Source organism: Pelodiscus sinensis, chromosome 1 (assembly GCF_052426305.1).
Source record: "Pelodiscus sinensis isolate ZL-2025 chromosome 1, ASM5242630v1, whole genome shotgun sequence".
In the NCBI taxonomy this organism is placed as follows: domain Eukaryota; kingdom Metazoa; phylum Chordata; order Testudines; family Trionychidae; genus Pelodiscus; species Pelodiscus sinensis.
Genome location: NC_143052.1, coordinates 250,798,433 through 250,824,316, shown reverse-complemented (window position 1 = coordinate 250,824,316; position 25,884 = coordinate 250,798,433). Strand labels below are relative to the sequence as shown.

Here is a 25,884-nt window from a genome sequence, read left to right as displayed (position 1 = left end):
ATTTAATTTTTATAAATAATTTAGATTATAGCATCCAAAGCGTTTCACTTATTTTTCCTGTATTGATTAGCAAATGCTGTTCTACAATTTATTTAAAATAGAAAGAACTCGTAGCTTCATGTAAGGAAGAATTAAACCATTTTCTTCACGTTGCCTCCTATTTTTGAAAAATTTTGTGATAAGAATAAAAAGCATTTCTACTTTTGCAGGCTGGTAGTGTAGACTTTTGTAATATTTTGCACCCATTTTCTAGTTAGCCTCCAGTAAGCCTTTTGTAATACTACAAAAGACTTGCCATAGCTGCTCAGTGTGTCTAACTCTAAATATTTATAGTATAGTTATTTTTTCTTACTTTATAAAATTTTTCAATATTTCTTATTACTTGGATTTAAAAGGTCTAATTAAGCTTTTTCTTTTCTTGAAATATCTGATCCTCTGTGGGTACAGCTACACAGCAATTAAACATGTACAGCTGGCCTGGGTCTGCTGACCTTTGCTGGGCTGCAGTGTTATGCAGTTGCTCTGTTGATGTTTAGGTGAGGAAAAGCCCCAGAATATGCCAAACACAAGTGTCTGCACAGCAATATTTAGACCCACAGCTGGAGCTCAAGTCAGCTGACCATGGTGAGGTGTGGCCATGCCCTGGGATTTTTTTAATTTCAGTGTAGACGTGCATTGTGTGGCTGATACTTCCAACTCAGATCTCCATATCACTCTCCACATACAGGGAAGTGTATCTTACTGATTAGATAAAGAGGCTGTTTTTGGTTCAGATGTTCTGCTATTCTTACTTTCTAATAAAACAGCAAGCAAATGGTCTGGTAGCATTTTATAGACTAACTCAGCTACCCCCTGAAGCTCTTACCTTCTGTTTCTCTCTCATTTTTGCTCATTGATCCTTTATCTAGTAGTTGAGTACTCCAACCTCCTACCCCCAAAAAAGAGTCAAACTTAGAATAGCTCTGAAACGTCTCCATTGCGTTGCAGCTGGAATCCTCAAAAGTTGGTGCAAAATAGGGATGTAAAACGCTATTTAGCATTATTTCAAAATTGGGAGCATCTACACAGCACTTTTCCTCCATCTTCCCTTACTTCTCATACAATGAGGGTTACAGGAGTTAGAGTAAGAAGACCTTCAGCTTCACAGCATAATTATGTAATGTGCTGCGGTGTAGATGCGGATTAAGTTATTTCAAAATAATGTTAGTTATTTTGGAAGAATGTTACTGTGTAGACTTACCCTAAGTTCCTAGTATTTAGCTTTTTATGTTATTAGGGTGTGGAATGTAGTGGCCCATCCAGTTCAAGTGTGTGTTTGAAACCTTTGATTATAGGCGTCAAACTTGTAAGTGAAACTAAGTTCTGCAGCTGCTCCACACATCTATACAGGCAATATCGTAACCACATAAACCACTGCATCAGAGGTTTATATAACTGCATATCCACTAATGTGATCTATGCCCTGAAGTGCCAGTAATGCCCCTCTGCCGTGTATATTGGACAAACTGGACAGTCTCTGTGACAAAGGATTAATGGAAACACATAAAATAGTCAAAATGGTAACACACAGAAACCTTTGGAACATTTTAACTTGCCAGGGTTTTCACAAATGGATCTAAAACTGACACTACTATTACAAAGCAATTTCAGAAAACAGCTAGAGATTGAAGCTGCGGAACGTGGTTTTGTTTACATACAAGTTTGGCTCCTATAATCAAGTCTTGAACAAACACTTGAACTGGGTGCACCGCTACATTCTAGGGATGTTAAATATCAGTTAACTAATCGACGGATTTTTCCATCGACTAATTGATAAGCAGGGGAGTTGCAGTGGTGTTAGCTCCCGGCCCCAGGAGCTAACTGTACTGTGGCTATGCCTTTTAAATGTATTAAGACCCTGCTGGCTCTTCATACATTTAAAAGACTAAAGCACAGCAAGGGGACCCAGTGTGAGCCAGCCCTCCCCCTGCCCCTGCTGTGCTTCTGATTGCTTTTTAAATGTATTAAGAGCCTGGCAGCTCTAATGCATTTGAAAAACAGAGTTTGGGACTGGGTGCAAGCCAGGAATCAGCTACTCCCTCGCTACTCCCCTGCTCACCGTGGAAACGGTGCTGGGGAGAACTGGCTTTTAAGACAGCTCCTCTCCCCCCCCCCCCCCCCCTCCCCCCCCGCAGCACCAGGTCCCCACCCCCACCCCTGCCTGTAATAGAGACAGCAAAGCCGGCGGGGGGGGGGGAGCGGGGGGAGGGAGTAACTAGTCACTTACATCCATACTACATTCCACACCCTAATGATGAAAAGCTAAGTACAGGGTACTTACAGACCACTCTATTAGCTTCATTTAGCATGGACACTAATGGGGGGGGGTATCCCCCTATTTTTTTCCCCTTCCCTTTACTCCCCGTTCCCTCTCTTTCTCTATTTATTTGTATCCTGGACCCCTTATTCCAGACTTCTGAAGAAGTGGGTTGTGCCCACAAAAGCTCATGATACCATCTACGACTTTTTTGTCTCTAAGGCGCTGTGGGACCATTTGTTGTTCAGTTTTTCCAGTTAGAGTACATCTACACAGCAGTATTATTTTGGAATAACGGCTATTATTCTGAAATAACATAGTCCACGTCTACACTACAAGTGGTTATTTCGACATAATGCCAAAATAATGGTGAGCTGGAGGACTTCCTATTCTGACTCCTGTAACCTTTTTACGAGGAGTAAGGGAAGTCTGAGGAAGAGTGCTCTTCCTCAGACTTCCTGCTGTGTAGGCAGTGCCAAAACCTGAAATAAACTATTTCAACTTCAGGTGTGTCAACTGCATAGCCTAAGTTGCATAGCTTATTTCAGCTTTAGCCCTACTGTGTAGACGTGCCCTTACAGACTAACACAGCTACCCTTCTGAGCCAAATAGCTGGATGTGATGTGTCGTGCAGAAATCTGTATAAAACTATGGGACTCTGAATTGTACTAGTTGTAAAGCACTTTACACACACACACACATGTATCGTATTCTTACAATAAGTATTTTTTTTTTCCTGGCATGGCAGCGATTAAAGCCTCTTCAACCTGTAGCCCTTCTAAGTTCATTGAGCAATTGTATAGATTCAACATACTTGACAGACGATCTAGAGAATCTCATGATATATTCTAAAGCAATTTAAAATGATGTAATATCATGCTGTGTAACTACTTAGATAACGTTTTGATTAATTTGTCAGGTGTGTGGTTATGATATAGCAGCTCCCAATGCAGGCCCTTTGTTCAGAGTTCCAATAACTCTTATTATACCAGCAAGGTCAGTGAACATTTTTTTTTTTCTCCTGTGCATAGCTACATAAATCCTGAGTGTAATGTATTGTTCTAGCTGCTTTCTTGGAGCATCAGCAGTTCTGGTTTCAGGTATCTCAATATCCAAGCCAATATAAGGCCTCTGCCAAAAGGAGTAGTGCAAATCATTTCCTTCCTGAATACAGAGATGGGCATATAGAGAGCGAAGTTGAGTTAATGTAAATGTGGTACCATTTTCCTCAGTGGTATTACATGAAGACTTGGTAGTGATGAATCGCAAGCTCATTTATAGTGTACTGATGGAATGCCACAAGGTTCCAAAATCTTAGAGTAAATCTTCCTAGTAAAGTGTTGTCTGGCTCTGGTTGGAAATGGAATGTCTGAAGAAAACTAGCTGTCATTAATTTCTATGACCAATTCTAAAGAGACTTCTGGGCAGGAAGACTGACTTTACATGCAATAAGAGTGAAGCTCATTCTGTTATGGAAAACTGATTTCCTTTTAAATAACAAGGTTTGCTACAAGCATGGTGCATCATTTTCCTAAGTGACACATGTCACATCATCCTAGCTGCATTTTTAAGATTGCTAAAAAGATTACTGTTTGACATTTGATGTAGTTTATTAATCTTTAAAATTATATTCACAGAATAGATGAATCTTCACACTATGATCTTTCATATACTGATGTGCATTTTAAGCCTGGTCAGATCCGAAGACACTTCATTGAAGTTCCTCAGGGAGCTACATGGGCTGGTAAGGAAAATAAAAAATACAAATATAATGAAAATTGTGATTTCAATGGAAGAGTTATGAATAAGATTTAAGGATTAGATCAATGATTTTTTTTGATTTTTTTTTAAGCTGTCTGGGAGGAGTTTGTCTGCTTATAATGTCTAACAATGCGATTATTCTGATTGTATTTGTGGAACTACAAGAACAAATTCACTAAACAATTGGGTTTCTTACGTCACATAGGGAAATTAATTTTGTGTGTAACACTGCCATTGACTCTTTTTTCTGGCTTAAACATGTAGGAATATGATATTAAGGGGACACTCCACTATTCATTTAGAATGCTAATTCCAGAGTTGTATGCTGATTGCTCATTGTGACAGACCACTGGGGGGTACATCTTGGACTGTGGGACAGCAGTGTCCCTTCTTTCTGAATCCATGTACCTCTCGCTCCCTTTGTTGCTAATGGAGAGCTAGCTGTGGGTATTTTCCAGACTCAACATATATAGTAACAGACATAATGTAGAATCTATTACCTCCATGTTGGTTGATATTTGGCTATGTGTGTGTTCTCCATGTGTATCATCTCCTTCTGGCTATGCAGCTGTACTGCCCCCAGGCCCATCCCCAGTTGTAGCAACTCTTGTCTGCAGTTCTACACCTGCTACATTAGTGAATAGGGCTTTCCACCGCTTCCTAGGCAAGCCAAAGACATTCCCTTTAAAACTCCTAGGGGTGAGCCTGCCTTAGCCCCACTGCACCACCACCCAGGAGCCACCTGAGGTAAGCAGAGTCCAGCTGGAGCCAGCTCTGGGCTCCTGTCCCAGTTATGACCCCCCCTCCTTCCCCTCTGCACCTCAAGCCCCTGTACTAGTCCTGAGCCCTCTGGACCTAAACTCCTGCAAAGCCTGAACCCTCTTCTGCAACCCAACTCCCTGCCCCTTAGCTCAGAGCCCCTCACACTCCAAATCCCTTAGCCCAAGACCAGAGCCTATGCCCCCAACCCTCTGCCCCTGCCTTGTGAAAGAGAGGGAGGATGGAGTGAGCAGGGGCAGGACCTTGAAGAGGCACGAAGAAGGCGGCAAGGGTATTTTTTTGAGGTAGATCCTGGGTTGCACTTCAATTCTAAAAACCATCTTGTGCTTAAAAAGGTTGGAGACCACTGTGTAGAAGTTGTAGATAGGGTTGAATATGTATTGACCGTATGTCAAACCCTAGAAGTTGCTTTTTGAATAAATCTGTGCTATTAGCTTGCTAAATTGTCTTCTGCCTCTTGCATAGAAGTTGAGTGTGGAATGTGCAATTGCATAACTTCCCTGGACAGTATAACATGGCTGCCTTTCTGCAAGTTTGATTATATCAAAAGCTGAAGCAGCCTTTCCCTGAGCTATTTTATCCTCTTCACTGTCTTAAGTGGTGTCCTTTGTCTTTTTTCAGGATTCAAAACATTACTGTCTCTGTATCAGTGACAGTATGTAACAGTATCACTTTAAGCTCCATGACAGCTTCAACCCACTCTATTTCATTTTCATGAGGCTTGTTGATTGTATGTGAAGGAGTATCCTTCATCATTTCAAGAATTTGTTCCAGTGGTTTTTTTTTCTAACTATTACTTTAAAGCCTTCAAATTCATCTTCATCAGAAGACACTTTTGTCAACAGAACACTAGATCACAATTTTCTCCAACTCTCCTTAATGTTTAACTTTTAACAAAATTCCAGACACAAGCATGGAACATTAAAAATTGCATCTCTTAACCTTGAAAGTCTTTGTATAGTGCCTTCATGATTGATCGCACTTTCTCAGGAAATCTCTTCTATAATAACATTTCATATTCAGAATAATGTCCTAGTACAGGCGTTGAATCGATGAAGAAACAGTGGCAGGCAGGAAGAAGGTAATACATTATGAGATACTAACTCTGTTTCATGAGGGTGAGCGGTACAATTCTTTAGAAACAGAATAGCTTTGCTGTCTTCAGGTAAGCCTATCTTTTCTAAAGTGTCTTCACTGCAGGTACAAAAACATGATGGAACCACTCAAATTTTTTTTATCTATCCATGAATTACATTGCTGTATATAAACCACTTTGTAAAGGTGCAACAACTTTTAAACTCTAAGGATGATTGTTAAAAAAAATCACCAAAAGCTCGAGTTTAGCATAGTCTGGGAAAGCCAGCAAGATAACTTGTGGGTGGGAGTATTGATGTAATATCCATGGGTATGTCTACACTACAAAGTTAGTTCGAACTAACGGACGTTAGTTCAAACTAACATTCATAGGCGCTACACTAGTGCTCCGCTAGTTCGAATTTAAATCGAACTAGCGGAGCGCTTAGTTCGAACTAGGAAAACCTCATTTTATGAGGATTAAGCCTAGTTGGAATTAAGGGGTGTGTAGCCCCTTAATTTGAACTAGTGGGAGGCTAGTCCTCCCCAGGTTTCCCTGGTGGCCACTCTGGCCAACACCAGGGAAACTCTATTGCACCCCTCCCGGCCCCGGACCCCTTAAAGGGGCACGGGCTGGCTACGATGCCTGTGCCAGGTGCAAGCCTGCCAGCACCCAGCCAGCTGACCCTGCACCTGGCACGGCACAGAGCCACCCACCCGATGTCCCCCAGCCCACCCCCTCTTCCGGGACCAGGCTGGCGGCTCCTGGGAGCTTGCCCGGGACCGCAAGAGGCGGGACCTTCCTGGGCTAGTGCGGAGATCGTGGACGTCGTCCACGATCTCCGCACTAGGCACAGGAAAGTGGCCGTCTAGGGCAGGAGAGCTGCCAGCCTGGCTACCCAAGAGCAGGTGTGCATGAAAATCAAGGGGGTCCACTGAGCCCCCCGACCCTGAGCCCTGAGCTTACAATGGCCGTCCTGGGTCAGACCAAAGGTCCATCTAGCCCAGTAGCCATTTGTCTCGTGCCATCCCTCTCCAGCCTTCCACAAACTTTGGGCAGGGACACCTCTCCTACCCCCTGGCTAAGACTACTCCATGGACCCAACCTCCATGACTTGATCTCACTTCCCTTTAAACTCTGTTCTAGTTGTAGCCTTCACAGCTTCCTGCAGCAAGGAGTTCCACAGGTTGACTCTTTGCTTTGTGAAGAACAACTTTCTGTTACTAGTTTCAAGCCTGCTACCCATTCCTTTCCTTTGGTGTCCTCTAGTCCTTCTTTATGGGAACTCATGAAGAACTTTTCTGAATGCACTCTCTCCACCCAACCCCTGCTTTTAGAGACCTCTATCCTGTCCCCGCTCCATCTCCTCTTTTCTAAGCTGAACAGTCCCAGTCTCTGTAGCCTCTCCATCTGGGACCTGTTCCCAACCCCTGATCATGTTAGTTGCCCTCCCCTCTCCCAACCTTTCTCTTCCCCTCTCCCACCTCCTTTTCCCAGTCTCCCCCAGTTTTGTTCAATAAAGACAGAGTCAGTGTTGGAAGAAACGTTATCTTTATTTTGTACATCAAGAAAAGGGGCTAGGAAAGGGTAAGTGGAAGGAGGTGAGGGAGGAATGGGGTACGAGCCCCCGATGGGGAGGACTGGGCTGGCTCTGCGGGCTTCTGGGGGTGGAAGCTCTCCTGCAGCCCCCCAATTGCCCCCTTTCCCCAGATGGCAGCCTGCGGCAAGTGCAGCCGGTCTGATGGCCGAGTGCTGTGATGTGCCCAGTGTGGGCACTCCGGGCACTCCAAGCCAGGACTGGTTTTCAAGTGGGGCACCCCTGAGAACTGTCTGTCCGGGGTGAGGGTCGGGTCTGTTTAAGCGCAGCCCTCGGCTAGCCTGAGACAGCATCTCCACGCTCTAAGTCCTCCTCTGATGCCGTGCCGGCTCTGCTTCCGGCCAGCCTTAAGCCCTGTTCAGGGTCCACTCAATGTGGACATGCTAGTTCGAATTAGCAAAACGCTAATTCGAACTAGTTTTTAGTTCTAGACGCGTTAGTTCGAATTAGCTTAGTTCAAATTAACTAATTTGAACTAAGTTAGTTCGAACTAACTCTGTAGTGTAGACATACCCCATGAGTAATTGGGTTAATGTAGAGTGTAGTTGCTACATAGTTAGAACAGAGAAGTAGCTTTAAAACTTGTCTTTTAGTGTTACTTTGATCATATTCTAAAAACTTGGCTCTGCTGTACTTTAATCTTCAGCTTTTTTTATTAGTGTCCAATATTCGATTTTGTTTTTTTTCCCCATTGACCTTGCTGGGAAAATCTTTAGTGTTTTGAGTTGGATTAGTGTGTGTGTGTATATAGATATATATATATATTTTTTTTTAAAAAAAAATACTCCTTTTGATGTGAATAAAGGGATCAGTACTGTCACATGCAAAACATCATTCATATTTTGAACAATGATAAGAAATGCCACTGAGGACCTACTTTATTTTATGCGTTTCTTGCTCCATTTCTTACCAGCCACAGCAGTGTTTCTTAAGCTTTAAGACTGAGGAACACCAAGGATTTTTTTGTTGAGCCTCCCCCCTCCCCGCAAAAAAGGGTCGGGGGGCAGGAGTCACTCCTTTAGGAGTGGCCATTTTGAATTCTGTTCTCCGCAGCACACTGGTGTGCCCCAGAACACAGTTTAAGAAACACTGAGCTACAAAGTAACTTGAGTAAGGAGATAGGGACAGCATGCAGAAGAATATGGAACATAATAAATGGCTGAAACACATCTTTTCATTGTTTCTTGGTTTCAACATGGATGACCTCTTTTTGGTTGAATAAAGACTGGTATTCTTTGGAAATTGATTGATTGTTTGCTAGTGAATGTCAGAGGCATTTTCAGCCTTTTCATATTTATTTAAGAAATAACAATATATTTTATAATGACTGATTTTTGTGTTAATTTTGCTTTTAACTAAAGTGTGTGTATGTGTGTGTGCGCGCATATGTGTTCATTTTTTTTAATTGTATCCTTTGGTATATATGGTTGTGACTATTTTCTTCCACTATTTGATCTGAGGAAGTGGGTCTGGCCCACGAAAGCTCATCCTCTAATAAACCATCTTGTTAGTCTTTAAAGTGCTACATAATCGTGTGTGTGTGTGTGTGTGTGAGAGAGAGAGAGAGAGAGATAAGGACAGAATAGTTAGAATAACTATATTATGGCTTCAGATTAGTTCTTTAATAGCAGGGGGCAAATCGAGAGTGTGTGGTGTCTAGCATTTAAATACAAACCTGAATCAGCCATTTTACATGCAAACATCTATATTTAAAGTCCTCTCTAATAGACGTTAGCAAACAGGCTGGTAGCACAGTACAGTAGCTTCTGTTTTTAGTTGCTTATAACTTTGCCAAACTTGTTTCTTGGGCTGAAATTTGTTTTTTTTTTTTTTTTTTTTTTTTTTAACTTCAATGAAAGTAGCTCAGACACTTTTGAGAATGAGTCTGGAGAAAAACAAACTGTTGCCCATTTTAGAAAAAGAAAACCAAGAAGAATTCTAGTTCTAGCAACCCCGGCTTTGGAATGAAGGCTTGACATTTGGCAGGGGATGTACCTTTCCCATCCTTGTGAAAATTTTGACAAAGTATTTGCCTCTGAAAAATTGCATTTCTCACTTGTTCATTGGGGACTCTGCAGCTAAATTTCCCAAAGATTCCATTTGTTCAGTATGTGCCCCACGTAGGGGCTGAGCAGGATTTACCCTGCAATTGCAGTTTATCTACTCTGACCATGCTGGGGTTCAACAGTAGAGCTGAGAGCATGGAGTTTTGTTTCAGAGCTCCTCTGCTGGGACCAGGCAGTGTGGAGGAATGAAAAGCAGAATTGGTCTTGGGGCAAGGGGCTGGGTTTAGGGAAGACACAGATCTTGGGACAGGGACAAAATTGGAGGGCAAGGAGAAAAGGGGGTAAAGTGTGTGGGGAAAATCCTAGAGCACATTCCCATCCAAAGCCTCAAATGGAACCGAAGATTCTGGAGTCTCGTTATTCCTATCAGCAAATGTCTCCTGGCAAAGTGTGTCTCCCCTTCAAGCACTGCGCACACATAGAAGACAAGTTAATTGAATTATTTGCAATTCTTGTATGTATATTAGTTGACCTAGCTGAAATCCATAATTAAAGTAATGTCTGTGCTGCAGTTAAACATCTGCCACTGAACCAGGAAGCTGACTTACAGGATTCAGGCTGCAGGGCTTTAAAACTGCTGTGTAGAGATTTAGGCTTGGACTGGAGCCCAGGCTGTGGTACCCTTCCCCTGGTGGCCTGAATCTGATGACCCCCCTGGGCTGACTGTGCTGCACATCTTTTCCAGCGTAGATGTACCCATAGTCACTTGTGTGCTGAATAGCTGTTCTGTTTAAAATTACAAATAGATTGAAGTCTAACTTTCTTTTTCTTTATCTGGCTAAAATACTTTCTCTACACGTTTTCTGTTCTTACTAGCTTTTTTGGTTACTGAAATGAAGCTCAATTTTGAAAACCATTTTTTCCTTTAATCTAGAAGTTACAGTATGTTCATGCTCAACTGATGTGGCTGCCAAGTTTGTTCTTCATGCAGTTCAACTAGTGAAACAAAAAGCATATAGAAGCCACGAGTTCTATAAATTCTCATCCTTACCCGAAAAAGGATCGGTGACTGAAGCATTTCCCGTCTTAGTAAGTTAATTTAAATTTAAATATCAATATGTACAAAAATTAACAGTAACATGTGAAATAAAATTGGTTTTGTTATGTAGAGAACTCAAAGAAGCACAATACAGCAGGGTCTGGATTCAGTTGGAATTATGATGTTGAATTACTTTGAAGTTAGTGCACTATGTTTGTGCTATTTACTAGTGTTCTTAATTTACTCCATGTTTTATCATTTTGATGTTAAAACTGAACAGAAGTGAATTTGGTGTATTCAGTTGCTGGATGAACCTAATGTGTAGTAAAGAAGCCAGATTAGTAATCCAAAATTTATTTGAAGGACACGCCAAGTAGAGGTGGTGATAATGCAAGATTGTTCATGTTGCCACATGACCATGTGTCAGCCATGATAGGGAAGTATCATCAAAGCTTTGTGCTCCCTGTCCATTCAGTCCTTATCTTTGAATATGCCATACAGCTGTATCGAAATTATGGAATATAGAACTCTTACACGAGAGAGTGAAGACTGTGTATCTTACTGCTTCCAAAACTATTCATTTTTTAATCTTCATTTTTTCTTTCCATGCATAGAGAAGCAACACTCTCTCCCTCTTCTGTAAATTAATCAAGCTATTTTTCCTGCAAGATAGGAAAGAAGGAAAACATTTTTTAAAATGTATATTTATTTAAAATCTGTTTATAGAAAAATACTACACCTATCTCTGGAGTGTTGTGTTCATTTTTGGTCATAGCTATGACATCAGACATAACTTACTGCAGTTGTCTTGCATTTGCATAGTATCTTGGCCAGTTCTTTGTCAGCTTGAAGTATTGGCATAATTAGAGCACTTTTGAATTGTGTGTAAATTTTGTTTGTTTTTATTAATTGATTTTTAGGGTGGGTGGAGAATGAAAAAATGTGGATATGTGTAACTTTTTTGTCTTTTTTTCTGTTATCCAGGGTGGAAAAACCATTGAATTTTGTATTGCTCGTTGGTGGGCGAGTCTTAGTGATGTCAGCATTGATTACACAATTTCTTTCCATGGCATAGTTTGTACTACTCCTCAATTAAACATAGTGAGTTTTTTCATATTTTAGTTTCTGTTGATCATTTTGAGACCACCTTTGGTGATGAAAAGATCATTAGATACACCTTGAAGAAAACTCAGACTATGCATGTAGCTAAGGTATGTCTCAACTCTTAAATGCAGAGTAATAGAAGCAAGAACCCACAGAAATGTATTGGTACTAAAAAGGTTGGATTACAAAGATTTTACAGAAAATTTAAAACCTTTTTGAGAAGCATACTAATCTGCTGTGTTCATCCACTAAACTTCTAAGTATTTACAAGAAATAACTGTCTAGGACACAGTTATTCAAACAAAGTACTACATCTGAAATTCAAAATATATTTATATATATTTTTTATAGTTACAATAATCTTACTCTGGTATGCTTTAAACCAACTTTCCTAATAATGAGGAAAGGACATTCCTACTCATCTAGGACAGAACATTTTTTTAATGCTGTATTCTAAAGTAATAGTCTAAAACACAAAGCTGAAATACAGTTTGCTGTATTGTTTTTAGGTCCTATTGTTTTGACTGTTTAAGGAAAAAAAATTTACAATCAAGTATAGAGATATTGTATGTCACAGTCGGCTTGTTTGCCAGCGCAGTGAACACTCTTCGAATAAATGTAAAAGCATGTGTGCTTTTACATTTTTTATTGTAATGTAAAGTAAGATCAAGGTCTGTAAAACACATTTGAATCGACCACATGAAATTATGCAATTACCAACTTGATAGGGATGTTAGCGAGTAGTTGACTACCCATTAAGCATAAGCTTATTGAGTAGTTGAATGGAGTATTGACTATTCCCTCCCTCCCTCCCGCTCCCCCTGCTGTCTCTGAGAAGCAGCAAGGCCAGGGGGGACAGGCTGGTGCTGGAGGGACCCAGCTTAAAGCATGGTTCCCCCCCAGCACTGTTTCCAGGTGCTAGTGGGGAGCTGCTCTCAGCCAGAGGTTGGTCCTGGAGCAACCTCTGTTCATGGCAAACCGGGTTAGCTGGACTCAGTGCAAGCCTGGAATAAGCAGTCCCAGCTCATGCTGGTCCAGGTTGCTGTGCCTCTGCATTTTAAGTGTAGTAAGAGCTAGAGCCCAGCGGTTCTTACTAAGTTTAAAATGCAGAGTTTCAGCGCACGTGGCTCCCAGAGCCGCCCCGAGCCTGGACTGCCCAATCCCGACTCGAGCTGGCTCCTGGAGCTACCTCTGCTGCAGCTCTGCAGAGTAGTCCTTTATTGACTAATTGTGTAGTCAATGCACATTCTATTAACTAAACGATTAGCCAGATAACTGCAATTTAACATCCTAGTACCATACTCATAAATACAGGCACCCTGCTAGATTTTTCAAAGTTGTATAATAAGCCTCTTGAATATATAATTAAACATATTCTATTTCTGTTTGGATTAAAAATTCCTACTTCATACAGACAAACTGGATTTGTTTAGTCTAGGGAAGAGAAGACTGTGGGAGTATGTAACAGTTTTGTAGTTTTTGGATTATCAGGGTAGGTAACCTTCAGAATAAATTGCCTAGGAAACTTTGTGGAATTTCTCATTGGTGGTTTTTAAGAGCAGTTTAGATAAACACCTTGTCAGGAATAATCTGGATAACACTCAGCCTGCCTTGTGTGGGGACTGGACTAGAAGTTCTCTTGTGAAGTCCCTTCTACCGCTATACTCTTGTTGTTGTTTTCTGAAGAAAGACCAGTTATGGATTAGAATTTTATATGCATCTTATAAATAAAGCTGGGAACCAAGTTAATTGTTAAACTTTTTTTAGCATGCTTCAGAAGGCATTGTCCGATTTGATGTTCAGTCCACACTAAAATATGAAGAAACTGCTCCTTGCATAAATCTGAAAAGCTGGGTCCAAACACTCAGGTACAGTTGCTGTTTTGGGGACTGTTGCAAATTAGCTAATCTTACCATGTAATTCTGAAAAATAACATGAGTTAACTATAAAAATGAACATTAATATCTAGAATCTCTGGTTGTTTCCGGGTAACTATAATAAGTGGGTAGAATCTTTTTTAGTAAGGTTGCCTGTTCAACACATTTCTTCAGATCCTTTTTCAGTTTCTTATAACTGACCAACTTTAAGCCCACTTGAAAAAGAAAACCCTATGGAAGATTTCAGCCCATATGGATAAACAGCCTAAACTGCACTTTCAGAGAATAAGGCAAATTTTTAAAAAAACACATTCAGCAATGTGTTTAACACTGTTCAGTGTGTTTGAGAAGGTATAGTGCTCTTGTGCTTTAGAACAGGAACTTGAAATTTGGCTTTACTATTCCTATGAAAATCTATACAAATCTGGCCAAGTTACAAGCCTTGAAAAAAGTTTTTTGCATATGTTCAGCCGTCTTAGGGTTTAGTTGCTAACCCTAACCCTAGCCCCATTGCCTGAGAACCAGGGACACGCAAGCCTTTTCAACTGCTTCTGTTTAAAGGGATCATGCCTTCCCCATGGCTGGCAGGCAAAAGCCCCAGGGAAGGTATGAGCCCATTGAATATAAGCAGTTGAAAGGGCTTGTGTTTCCCTAGCTCCCAGGCAACATGCTAGCAGTGATGCCAGGAGCAGTGAGCCCTTTAAATAGCAGGAATTTAAAGGGCTTGCAGCTCTGTCTTTGGCTAACATGATGCCTGGGAGCTGCAGGAGAGGTGCAAGCCCTTTCAACTCCTGCTATTAAAGGCTCTGCTCCTTTTGTCCAAGGCCCCACCTCTTCTATCCCTTTTGAATTGTCCCCTGTTAAAAATTATTGCCCACTCCTGAGATAGGAACAGGAATCCTGATGAGAGAGGTGCTGGTGGGAGCCAGAACAGAAACTGTTACAAGGCTCCAGAAATAATTCGGGACTAAGAGGAGTTGAGCAAGAAGATAAGAACTGAAAGCTTAAAGGATTGTGGAGGGAGTGAAGCTGGGTCTGGGAGCCTGTTAATGAGAGAGGAGAAACAGTGAGATTAGATAAGGAGCTGCCTGGGAGGGGGAGGAGACGGGAAATCTGAGCTGGAAAGTGGGTGAGGAGTAAATTGCAACTGCTTAGGACAAGGAACTGGGGGAAATGGGGAGGGGCAGGGGAGGTTGTGGGGAAGAAAGAGCAAGACAGGGCAAGAAATCCGGAGAGGAAAAACTGGGACCAACTGGGATGGGGGACACCAACTGGGATGGTGTGAATAGAAGGCTGGTACTCAAGACTGGGATCCTCCTGGGGAGACTAGAATTGGCTGAGCAAGGAAAATGTAAGAATGAGAAGCTTGAGGAGTGGAAACTGGTCATGGGTAGGCAAGGAGAATTAGACTGGGACAAAGAGCCAGGGTAGAGGAAACACAAGACAGGTTGTTGGACGGGATGGGAAAGAGGACAAGTTAAGCTTGAGGGGAAAACTGGAAGGAAGGGCCTTTGTCCATTGAAACACACTTTCCTCCTGAGCTTAGAATGTAATCCAAGGTCCTTGAAGGCTCACCTTTCCTCTGCTAGGGGATTTCACAGCATTTACTGTCCTTTCTCCCTCTGGTGCTGGACCATACAGAAGATGACAACCTGCTACTACTGTCAGTCATTAGCTCAAGTGACAGAGGGGACTGACTTCTGTCTATAATGGTTCAAACCCCTATTGATATCCCCATTGGGTCCAAGTATGATGCCACATGATAGAATTTGTTTGTTTTTATCCTAGGAAATTACACACACTATTTAAAGAAAACTAAAGTTACAAGGTGAAACACTCTAAAGTTAGGAAATGCCATAATTAAGGTTGCCTGGAGCAACCTTAATTCTGCCCCTTAGTACTTATGCATTAAGATGGTCTTTGATTTATGTCATCACATTTTTCCCCCCCGATAGGACCAATCTCATTCCCTACATAGCATGGGGGGATGGTGATCACTTATGGTGCAATACAGATGCATCCTTACCTCGAAATAAGCTACTCAATTTGCACTATTCAAATTGCATAGCTTATTTTGAGGTAATTTCAAAATAAAGCGCTATTCCAACAAGTCCCTCAACCTTCATGGAATGAGGATTACAGGGATGCTGAAATAGTGCACCCGTTATTTTGAAATATATTTTGAAATAACAAGTGTGTTTAAAGACAGAATTGCTATTTAAGGATATTTCCTATATCCCGAAATAGCTCCCCTGTCTAGAAGTAGCCTTAAAGAGCAGCCATTTAATTTTTTTCTCCTCATTCAGTGTGTGACCCCTGTGCCTTATTTACTGTATGCTCTTTACACCCTGATCTGAAGATGGGATTATTAATTACCTCATGTTTTCCTGTTTAGACAAACTGGGCAAATTAAGGCAGGCTGTTTCTAAAACTTGCTGTTGTGTTTAATTGCAGACCATTGAGTGCTAAAATAAAACCTTTAGGATCCAGAGATGTTTTGCCAAATAATCGGCAGCTGTATGAGATGATTTTGACATACAACTTTCATCAAGTAAGTTTTGTAATTGGTTCTTTAACACCGTTTTAAAGTGTGTGTCTAGAACTTTTTTTAGTCCATTTCTTAGCACAAGGAATTGGGAGAACTCCTAGTGTAAGTTGGATCACAGAATCTTGGGGTCTTTTCATAGTCTATGCCTGTTGTAATGCAACCTGGGAGAACTATTATGGTTAATAGTGAATTGGAAGGATTGTTTGTTTTATTATGAATTTAGACCTATTACTAAAAAGAATATTTATGAAACTATATAGTATACAATATTCAGTTGTGTTTTGACTTTGTTTTATAGCCTAAGAGTGGAGAAGTGACTCCAAGCTGTCCATTGCTTTGTGAATTGTTGTATGAATCTGAATTTGACAGCCAGCTGTGGATTATATTTGACCAGAATAAAAGACAAATGGGATCAGGTGACGCTTATCCACACCAGGTACAGAAGGATATATTTACCTGATTAGACATTCTACATATTATGAAAATATTCCTCCTTTTCTTTGTCCACCTCGCTCCAGTCTAGATCCAACCTCTGGGTATAAGTATACTCTGCCATTGGATGAACATCATAATTGAACTTTTGAGTGGTGTATTTTGAAAAAGGAACTTGCTAACTGGAAATTTCCAGTTTTCTCCATCAGGTGGAATATGTTTCCTTCCTTTCTTTACCAAAAAGAATAAGATATGAAAAACTTGCCTTTTTTTAAAACTACCAAAAACTTTTATCATGTGACTGTTTCCTTAGTGTTACCAATGCTACCAGAGAAATGAACTGCAATCCCTGTCTTTAAGATGTTGCATCATTTCAGGTTTTGGTGTAAGGCTCTTCCTAGTACTGGTATTTGTTTAGCAAAGTGGTTGCCTTTGTCATATCAGAGATACCTTTATTGCATTTCTAATATAGCCTCAATTAATGCCTTTTGAAGTGCTAGAGGCTGGTTGTGGGAGAGTTCTTTGGCAGGAGGATGGTTTGTCACAAGACTTCTCGGTGTTCTACCCTCTGTATAGATTCCTGTACCACTTTTTGACTGCTTGACTTGAAATCTTTTTTTAAAGATTTCAAGAGCTTCTTGAGATAGATAGATAGATATCTAATATATAAAGGGTTAGAGGGCTATAGAAACCTATGGTGTCTCTAGGAGAGATTCTCTCTTTGAGCAGTCCTAAAGTAATTTGATATGATATTGTGGGGAAGGAGGTAATGTAATGGAGGTGTAAGCCCCATGGAGGTGGCAGCTCATAACTCCAGTGTAACTACCTTTCAACCCCTGAGAAGTCACAACCCCATGACTTACATGAGAACCAAGTTTAAATCTGGTACTCAGAGAACGGAGTATCCTTGGCTTCTGCCCATTATGACCTTGATTCAACAAAACACATATGCCTCAGGTTAAGAGTACACGTATGACTAATCTCATCCATGTTTGCTGGAGTTGTTAATGTGCTTATTTTACATTAATTTAATAGGGATTGCTCACATTTGTGGGTGCTCTGCTGAATCAGGACTTTAATTACATTTCCTTGAAGATTATTTGCTGCTGCTGCTACACGAAAGACAGTATCAAGTGTAGGCACTGATAGCTGAATGTTACTTGATAGCCTATAATGACCAGGGCTCAACAAATACACTTGCCCGCTCGCCTGTGGCGGCAGATCTTGCCGAGTGCAGGGGCGGACTGGCCCGGTGGGCCATTGTAACAGGCTGGCCGAAGCCCGCACTATGGGCGGCGCGGCCCCATCCGATCCGCTGGCCGGCGGAGGAGCAGAGCGCTGCCGGGGAGGGGGAAGTGCTGCAATTCTCAGCGCCAGGCTGCCCGCGTGCAGCTGCGGCGCAGGGAGGCGGGGCACCGGCAGACAATTTTAAATGGCCACAGCAGCTTAGCTCTGGCTGTGTGTCCTCAGCAGCTGGCTGCAGCACAGCCAGGCCCCGCTCTGCCGGCGAGAGATGGCTCCCGGCCGACCACCCAGCTTGCTGCACCCACCCCGCGCCCCATCTGGCTCCCGCCACCCATTCCCCACGCCGCCCCTCCACCCTGGGTCCCCTGCTCTCCCTCTGGCTCTGCGCCGCCCTCGCACTCTGCTCCCCCCCCCGATCCCTGCCCCCCAGCTCTGTGGTGCCCATTCCCTACACTGCCCCTAGACTCTAATGCTTCTGCCCCTCCCGTTCCCCGTGTCCCATTCTCTGTGCCTCCACCGCACCCTGCACACTGCTTTCCCCCCCCCCCCCCCGATCCATGTGTCCCTCTGGCTTTGTGCCTTCTGTTCCCCGCACCACCCCTGTCCCCTCACTGTTCCCTGCACCCCTCTGGCTCTGTGCTGTCCCTGCACTCTGTTTCCCCTGTGGGTTGGGAGTGAGGAGTGCTTGTCCATAGGGAGAGGCTGGACAGGGCAGGGAAGAGGCTGTTGTGACCTAGCAGCGAGTGGAAGGGGGAGTTCACTTGAAGCGCCCTTGCCTTTATGGAAAAAAATGAATGAAAATGCTATTTGCTATTTATAGGGCTAAAATGCTGGGACAAAAATGAAAACAAACAAACAAACAAAACCATTGCAAAATGCAAACGCGTAAAAGAAAACAAAAAAAGCGGGGGGGGGGGGGGCAATGTTTTGCTTGGGACAGCAAAAAACCTAGAGCTGTCCCTGGGGGAGGGGGAGGGGCTGGGTTGTGGGGAGAGGAGGGGGAAAATATGGGGAAGGTGCTTGTGTGGAGGGGAGGGGAGGAGGTCAGGAGAAGAAGAAAGGTGAAGGCCCCAAGGGACAAGAGTGCAGGAGAGACAAATCCCAGGGGGCCAAGTGGAGACAACGAGGAAAAGGGCAGGAGGGGAGGTGTCAGTGGGAGGGGGGACAGGGTGATGCTGGGAGAGGAGAGGGTAAGAGCACTGGGGGATAGAGGGGGGAGGGGGAAGTGCTGGGAGAAGGCTTGAAAGAAGGGGTGGGCATGAGGAAGGTGGAGATGGAGCAATGCATGTGTGAAGGCACAGTGTCGTGAGGGGAATGGGAGCAGAGGGTACTGAGGGGGTGGGTATCAGAGAAAAAAGAGGGCAAAGGGGGCAGGCAGGGGCATTGAGCGAAGGGGGAGGCATCAGGAGGGTGCAGGTGCCAGGAGATTCTGGGGGTGAAGCAGAAGGGCAGGCACCTGCAGGGGATGAACCCAGCACCAGAGGAGAGAGGCAGGGCAGGTGTAGAGGGAGGCGTTAGGAGAGGGGATGAGGAGGGGTAGCTCACGTGATCAGAGTGGGCTACTGGAGGCGTGGGCACGGGGGAGAGAAGGACTGGCGAAGGGGGGCAGGTCTCAGGAGGGCTGAGGGCAGTGAGAAGGACAGGCGTCAGGATAGCAGAGGAGAGTGAGGGGTTGGGGGGCAGCAGGCACCAAGGGGAGCTGATGGAGCAAGGGGAGGAGACATGGCAGCTTGGGTGATATTTATTAAGAACGTATTAGTAATTACTGCTCTTATTCTTATTAGGAATTTGTCATTAAAAAAACACTTTTTTAGGGGGAGGGTTTTCCATAATTTGTCAAGCCCTGATAATGACAATGTGGCTCTCTTGTTGGTCTTATTTCCATATAAACAAATCTCTAAGGAAGAAAATTAGTAAATTGGTAGTGCTCGGAGAAGCTGGGCTACGTAACTTTGACACAGTGCAGACTCATAGTAACTATCACAAGAAGACACAGCTCAGGATGAAATTAGCTAGATTATAGTACATAAAAGTAGGATTGCAGTAAGGGGTTTATTCTCTCATTATTCCGACTGATATTGCATCTTAATTCAAAATTGCACAACCTGTGATTTTTTTTTTCCACTGGTATCTTTAAGTTCTTACAGCTTGCACTAGGAGTAAGGGAACTTCTGTAACGTCTTAGAAACATCCTTATCATAGATATCTGCAAATTGTTTCCATCACCTAGATCCGCACCTTCAAACATTGCTTTGTGTACTTAGTTTCAAGGTCTGCTGCCTAGTTTGAAAGAGTTGTATTGCAGTTGAAGTTCTCTTGAATCACAGCTTCTCATTAGTCTTCAAAAATGTTTCTCTGGACAGCCAATGTTCAGTGGATTACATGACTTCCTTCCCCCCTCCCTCCCCCCCCCCCCCCCGCATCCCCCTTCTGTTCTGAAATGTGATTTGTCCTTTTCATATGTGTTCATTTTTTTTAATTGTATCCTTTGGTATATATGGTTGTGACTATTTTCTTCTACTATTTGATCTGAGGAAGTGGGTCTGGCCCACGAAAGCTCATCATCTAATAAACCATCTTGTTAGTCTTTAAAGTGCTACATAGTCCTACATTTTGCTATGACTACAGGTGTAATTATTAGAATTGGGTGCATGCGGGCACATGTTATTTTCCATCCCCACTTCTTTGGAGTTTAGAATACCATCTTTGAAATGACAAAAGGCACTAAGGAGAAGGGCTGCAACATCTTATACATATTCAGGCTTGAATACTCAATACTGTGTGAAAGAGAATACATTTGCAACCTCTGGTAGTTAAAGTATTTTAAAGACCTCTGGCAAAGATTCCCAGATTAATACAAAGTAAGACTATAATCCTCTATATATAGTACAAAGTACTGTCAATGAGTTCTTTCCATTGAAAGCAAGAGACTGGGCATTATTCCCTTTTATTGCTCATTAATATAAATGTAGAACAGTCAGAGATGTATTGGTTCAGGAAGAACATAATTCTGATTTTATTTGTAGGATTGTGTGTGCATAATGAAACTTATTAACCTTGGCTTTTTATGAAACCTTTCTTTTTCTTTCATTCAGTATTCCTTAAAACTGGAGAAAGGAGATTACACTATTCGGTTACAAATCCGTCATGAACAGAATAATGACCTGGATCGCATCAAAGACCTACCATTTGTTGTTTCTCACAGGCTGTCCAATACTTTGAGTTTAGATATTTACGAAAACCATAGCCATGCTCTCTTAGGAAAAAAGAAATCAAACAGTTTGACATTGCCCCCCAAACACAGTCAACCATTCTTTGTTACATCTCTGCCTGATGACAAGTAAGTTGGCATAATCTGGGGTTGGCAACCTGTGGCATGCGAGCCAATTTCCTGAGGCACACGGGGAGGGAGCTCAGCCCCACCCCTCCTCCCTGCGCAGCCTGGGGCTCATGCTGCAGCTATAGCTTCAGCTGTTCAGCTGCAGGCTGGAGCACTAGCTCCGGTCTCCTACTAGGAGAAGCATGCACATCCCTGGGGCTGCCCCTACCCAGCCTGGGCATGCAGCTCCTAGGAGTTATGGGGTTAACCCCCACCTTCCTGGCTACAGGCTTCTTGCTTTGGGAGGTGGCGGGGCAGGGCTGGGCCTGCTCCAGAGCTGGGGCTGGATGGCTAGGCACGGCATGCTGGACTGCTCCCCGCAAGCTGTGTGCAGAGTCAGGGAGACCCTCCCCCAGCACCCCTCTGTGCTCACCTGGGCTGGAGCCAGTCTTGGGTAGCCCCAGGCTCTTTCTGCCCCGGAGCAGCAGCCTGCAGGCTGCCCTACCCCCCGGCCTCTCCTCGCCCCAGTGCTGCTCCCTTGCTGGTAAGTGCACTGGGGGCCATGGGAGTGGGGGCAGGAGGGGAATGAAAGAGGATTTGGGGCAGGATGGGGGGGGGGGGAGCGAAGGCTGAGGTGCGTGAAGCTGGAGCAGAGGAAACATAGGGGAGTGGGGGGATACAATTTTACTTTGCCTCCCTCCACAGCTAGCTATTTGGCTCACCCTCTCACCTTTTCTGTGTTGTTCCTCAAATTTCCTCCTGTGCCTAAACTCCCTCTCATACCACCACCCTCTCCTGTTGCCAAATTCCCTTCCAGACCCTGCCCTCCTCAACCTGACCTGCATCCCTCTCCCATTCACTGCAGCCCTGTCCACACACTGAACCCCTCATTTTTGTTCTCACCCCAGAGCCTAAGAGGGTCCACAAAATCCAGTAACTTTGGACCCCAGAGTAGAAAATCTTGCCTATGGGAAGCCCTGTACTTCAGTCCTCCTTGTCCTGTCCCCTTACTCTGTGGAGCTGGAGCACCAGAGGGGAGTGTGAGTGTGAGGCCACATCAGTGAGGGATGGGGGATTTGGGAGTTCTTTTGCTTCTCACTCGCTTAGTCCTCAACTGATTTTCCCCCTCCCCCCGCCCCATGGGTCAGTGACCCCCCAACCCAAAAAAGTTCTTTACCCCTGCCATAAATAAAGAAAACATTGAACCTTTTTTGCCATTTTACTTTAATTTAACTGAAAAAGCAAATGTATTTGTTTATATTTAAACTGAAGTTAAAATGATCAGAGGATGAGGAAGACTGCTTAATCTGTTTCATAATTTGAATTAAACTGTTCTCCCCAGCTGCAGCACTAGCAAAATAGCTCGGGCGTAATTATGTAATTAACGGTGATTTTTCATTAGCAACTGATAGTCTGCGGAAAGGTTTGTGTTAAGGATGTTAAATTTAGATGAATTGGCTAATCGAATAGTCAATGCAATTTGCATCGACTGTTTGATTAGTTGATAAGGGCACCTTGGCCTTTGAAGTGTAGCAGTAGCCCCAGGGCTGTTGCTACACTTCACAAGTGAAAGCGCTGTAGGGAGCACAGGGCATTTCAAAGCAGCAGTGCTGGGCTCCTTGCGGTGCTGCCACTTTGAAACACTGTGCAGCAGGGGCGCTGCCGCTTTGAAATGCAGCACGGCCCAGGGCAGGAGGGTTAAATCTTGGCATGTCACTTTGAAAAGGTTGCTGGCCCCTGGAGTAACCTATTTTCCAGTTTAAATGACCAGCTGCCTCTATAAACTCAAATAAAATGATACCCTTCAATATGGTACATACAAACATTAGAAAGCTAATTCTGTATTGCAAACAGATTAACAAAATGTGACACAAGTATTGCTGTTTGACAGTTTCGAATTCTTTATATGTTTAGTGTTAGTGGAACTTGTTGTTTCAGTATATTGTTGTTTAATTGTTTGTACTTTCCCCCTTTTTTCTTTTTTTTTAAATCAGAATACCTAAGGGAGCAGGACCAGGATGCTATCTTTTAGGAGCTCTGACGTTGTCTAAGACAGAACTTGGAAAGAAAGCTGTAAGTACTTGAAACTTACTAATAAAGACTGTCCTGAAAAGTTCCTAATTTTCTAAATGGGAAGTTCTGTGTATTGAAGATGATCATTGTGCCTTATTTTCTTAATCTTCCTGTTATGAGAGCGCTTAATGTAGTAAGTCAAACACATAGGTAAACTTAATTCTGAATACAGACTGAACCTCTTTATCTGGCATTCTCTGGTCTGGCAACATCCATGGCCTGGCATGATTTTAGTTATCACTTACCATGGATAGGTTTCCTGCAGTCCCATAAAGTTTGTTTACAGCTGCCAGTCCTGTCTCTGTGTTCTCTGCTGTTGTTTAGTTCTAATTTACCCCTAAAATGTCCTCTAAGAGCCCAATAATCAGTGGAAGTGTTGGTAACATTGCTAGGTAATATTGACCTCCCATGGTTCAGGACACCAGTCAAGTCCCAAGGATGCCAAACTGGAAAGGTTCAACCTGTACTTAAAATGTAATCCCTGCAGTTTAATTTGACATAATATATAAATTGTAAATCTCCCACACAATATTTTAAATTGTGCCGAAGCATTTTATGTTGCTCTGGAAGCAACTTTTTTTTCCCCCCCACTGTTAAGGCAAATTTGTAAGAATTGTGTTCTGTGTATAATTGACTATCAGAATATAATTTTTTAAATGTACAATACGACTTCATGTGTTTTGCTTTTGCATGTTGCTTCTCTAGTCACTTATGTGGTATGCATGCAGCTTCCACAAAATTAATGTGCCTTTTGACATCTACACTTAGGTTTTACTTTAAAATTTAGGAGACATCTATTTTGTAGACTGTAACGCAGGGGCAGGATTTCTTAACTGCTGCATAGTTCTGATGTTGCCAACCATTAATACAGCTGAGCACTGTTGATAAAATATGAATATGAACAGAGTTAGTTCATATAAAATATTCTACATCCTTAAAAACTTCTAATTTTTTCCCCAGTAGAAAGCTCTTTATTCCCATGGAAAATGTTGCATTTTTTCTATGGTGGGACATAGGAAGTCTTGTTTAGCAGGCCAAGAAATGATTTTTAAAGTGGTAGATTAAATGCATTTGATTTATGACGTATTAAGGTAGGGTGGGAAATAATTTTTGCAGGGGGGCTACTTAATGAATTTTGGTACATGGTCATGGGCTGGCTCTACCTCTGAAATAGGTGGGGCCTGAGGTGGAAGGGGCAGGGCTAGGGTCTAGGCTTCCCCCAGAGTTGTCTGGGGCCGGAGGCTTTGAATTAAACACATAGTAATGGGCTCACAGTTCCAGGCCCCGACGCTACCGCATTGCCTGGCAGCCACCCAGGGTTGCTACAGCTATTTAAAGGGATTGTGGCTCCAGCCCCTGCCAGGGTATTACCATGACCGGAAGCCAAGAGCCATTTAAATAGTATCCTGCTGCCGGAGGCATGACATGAGCAGCAGTATGTCAGTAAAAAGTGGCTAGCTGCAGTCCACAGGCTGGATCAAAGTGTAAGTTGTCAAATCCAGCCCCTGGGCTGCAGTTTGCCTAGCTCTGTATTAGGGAGACAACATAAGATATTAAATCTAGGTGGGTATAATATTGCAGGTTAGGTAACATTTTTATAAGAAAAATAGAATATTTGTATTCAGGAAGCCATGCATTTTCTTGGCCCAGAAGAACTTCAGGAACTCTCTGATGATTTAGTTTGGTATACATTTACTTGCATGTACAATAAATTCACAGCAAGATTGGACAGTTATTGCTGTTTTGATAAACATAACTATGATGATGATTGTGTAGGATATTTTCTTTTTGTCTGAAATTCAGCAAAATAATTTTTTGTTCTTGCCTAGGCTACTTTACATCAAATTAACCATTAGGTACAGTATTTCTAGAGTGGAAGCCACTAGAAGTGCAGTAGTTATTGCTTTTCAAGTCAGATTTTTTCTGTAAAATGGTTTGAAAAATAGCTCTGAGTGAAATTTTTCACTTCAGATTCTTTACACAATTTTACACTTCTGTATCACATTGTGGGAACAGTTTGTTGGATGGGTGCCATCAATAGTGTCACATTCTTGCTGCTGCTATCCGTGACCACCACTGTGCACCAAGTGATAAAGGGCAGAGTAGGCAACAATGTGTGAACTGAAAAGAAAAATGCAGGAGTATTTTTGTACATTAATTATACAATTATAAAATGGAACAGTACCACTCAGTTTTAATCTGAAAATTTCAATTGTTGTATTCTAAAGTTCATGTTGCTGTTTTTCATTGAGCCAAGTGGTTAACATTTACATTGTAATAGGAACAACAAACTGTATACACACAAAATGCATTAACAGTTTTGTAATGTAAAAAATATTCCGATATTGGTATGCTTTAAGAGCATGTTTTGATCACAGACCTGGCACTTGAGTAGTTTGAGCTCTCTAGGTTGAAAATAAACCATAATCATACAGAGAAGGTGTCTCCATCCTGTGTAGTGTGTGCATGTTTTCTTACAGTATGTTGTTCTAACTCCCAGGGGCAGTCTGCAGCAAAACGACAAGGAAAATTTAAAAAGGTACTGAATGTCAGTTTTTGGAAAAGATATGCTTAAGTCTTTTTGCATATGACTTAGAGAATTTTTCTATTAATATTATACTTAATTTTTCATTGTCTCCCTCAGCTGCCTTCTCTTATGTAGTTTTGAGTTATCCACTTCATGCCTTAAGCGACACCTGTTGTTGGACCAACAAAATATTACTGGACTATCA

The 25,884-nt window shown here is 42.6% G+C and overlaps 1 protein-coding gene across 3 annotated transcripts in view; it reads left to right on the top strand.

Moving 5' to 3' along the window:
* The window catches only part of TPP2 (tripeptidyl peptidase 2), an 83,670-nt gene that overhangs the window by 28,243 nt on the left and 29,543 nt on the right, over nt 1-25,884 (top strand). For 2 of the 3 annotated variants that reach the window (XM_075918739.2, XM_089775420.1), the window contains exons 15-24: nt 3,216-3,292; nt 3,934-4,040; nt 10,450-10,604; nt 11,539-11,655; nt 13,426-13,526; nt 15,990-16,086; nt 16,382-16,519; nt 20,856-21,100; nt 23,074-23,152; nt 25,653-25,691. In XM_075918739.2, coding sequence (XP_075774854.2) covers nt 3,216-3,292; nt 3,934-4,040; nt 10,450-10,604; nt 11,539-11,655; nt 13,426-13,526; nt 15,990-16,086; nt 16,382-16,519; nt 20,856-21,100; nt 23,074-23,152; nt 25,653-25,691 — 1,155 coding nt within the window. The remainder of the gene's footprint in view (nt 1-3,215; nt 3,293-3,933; nt 4,041-10,449; nt 10,605-11,538; nt 11,656-13,425; nt 13,527-15,989; nt 16,087-16,381; nt 16,520-20,855; nt 21,101-23,073; nt 23,153-25,652; nt 25,692-25,884) is intronic. The other variant, XM_075918740.2, reaches the window with a different exon arrangement.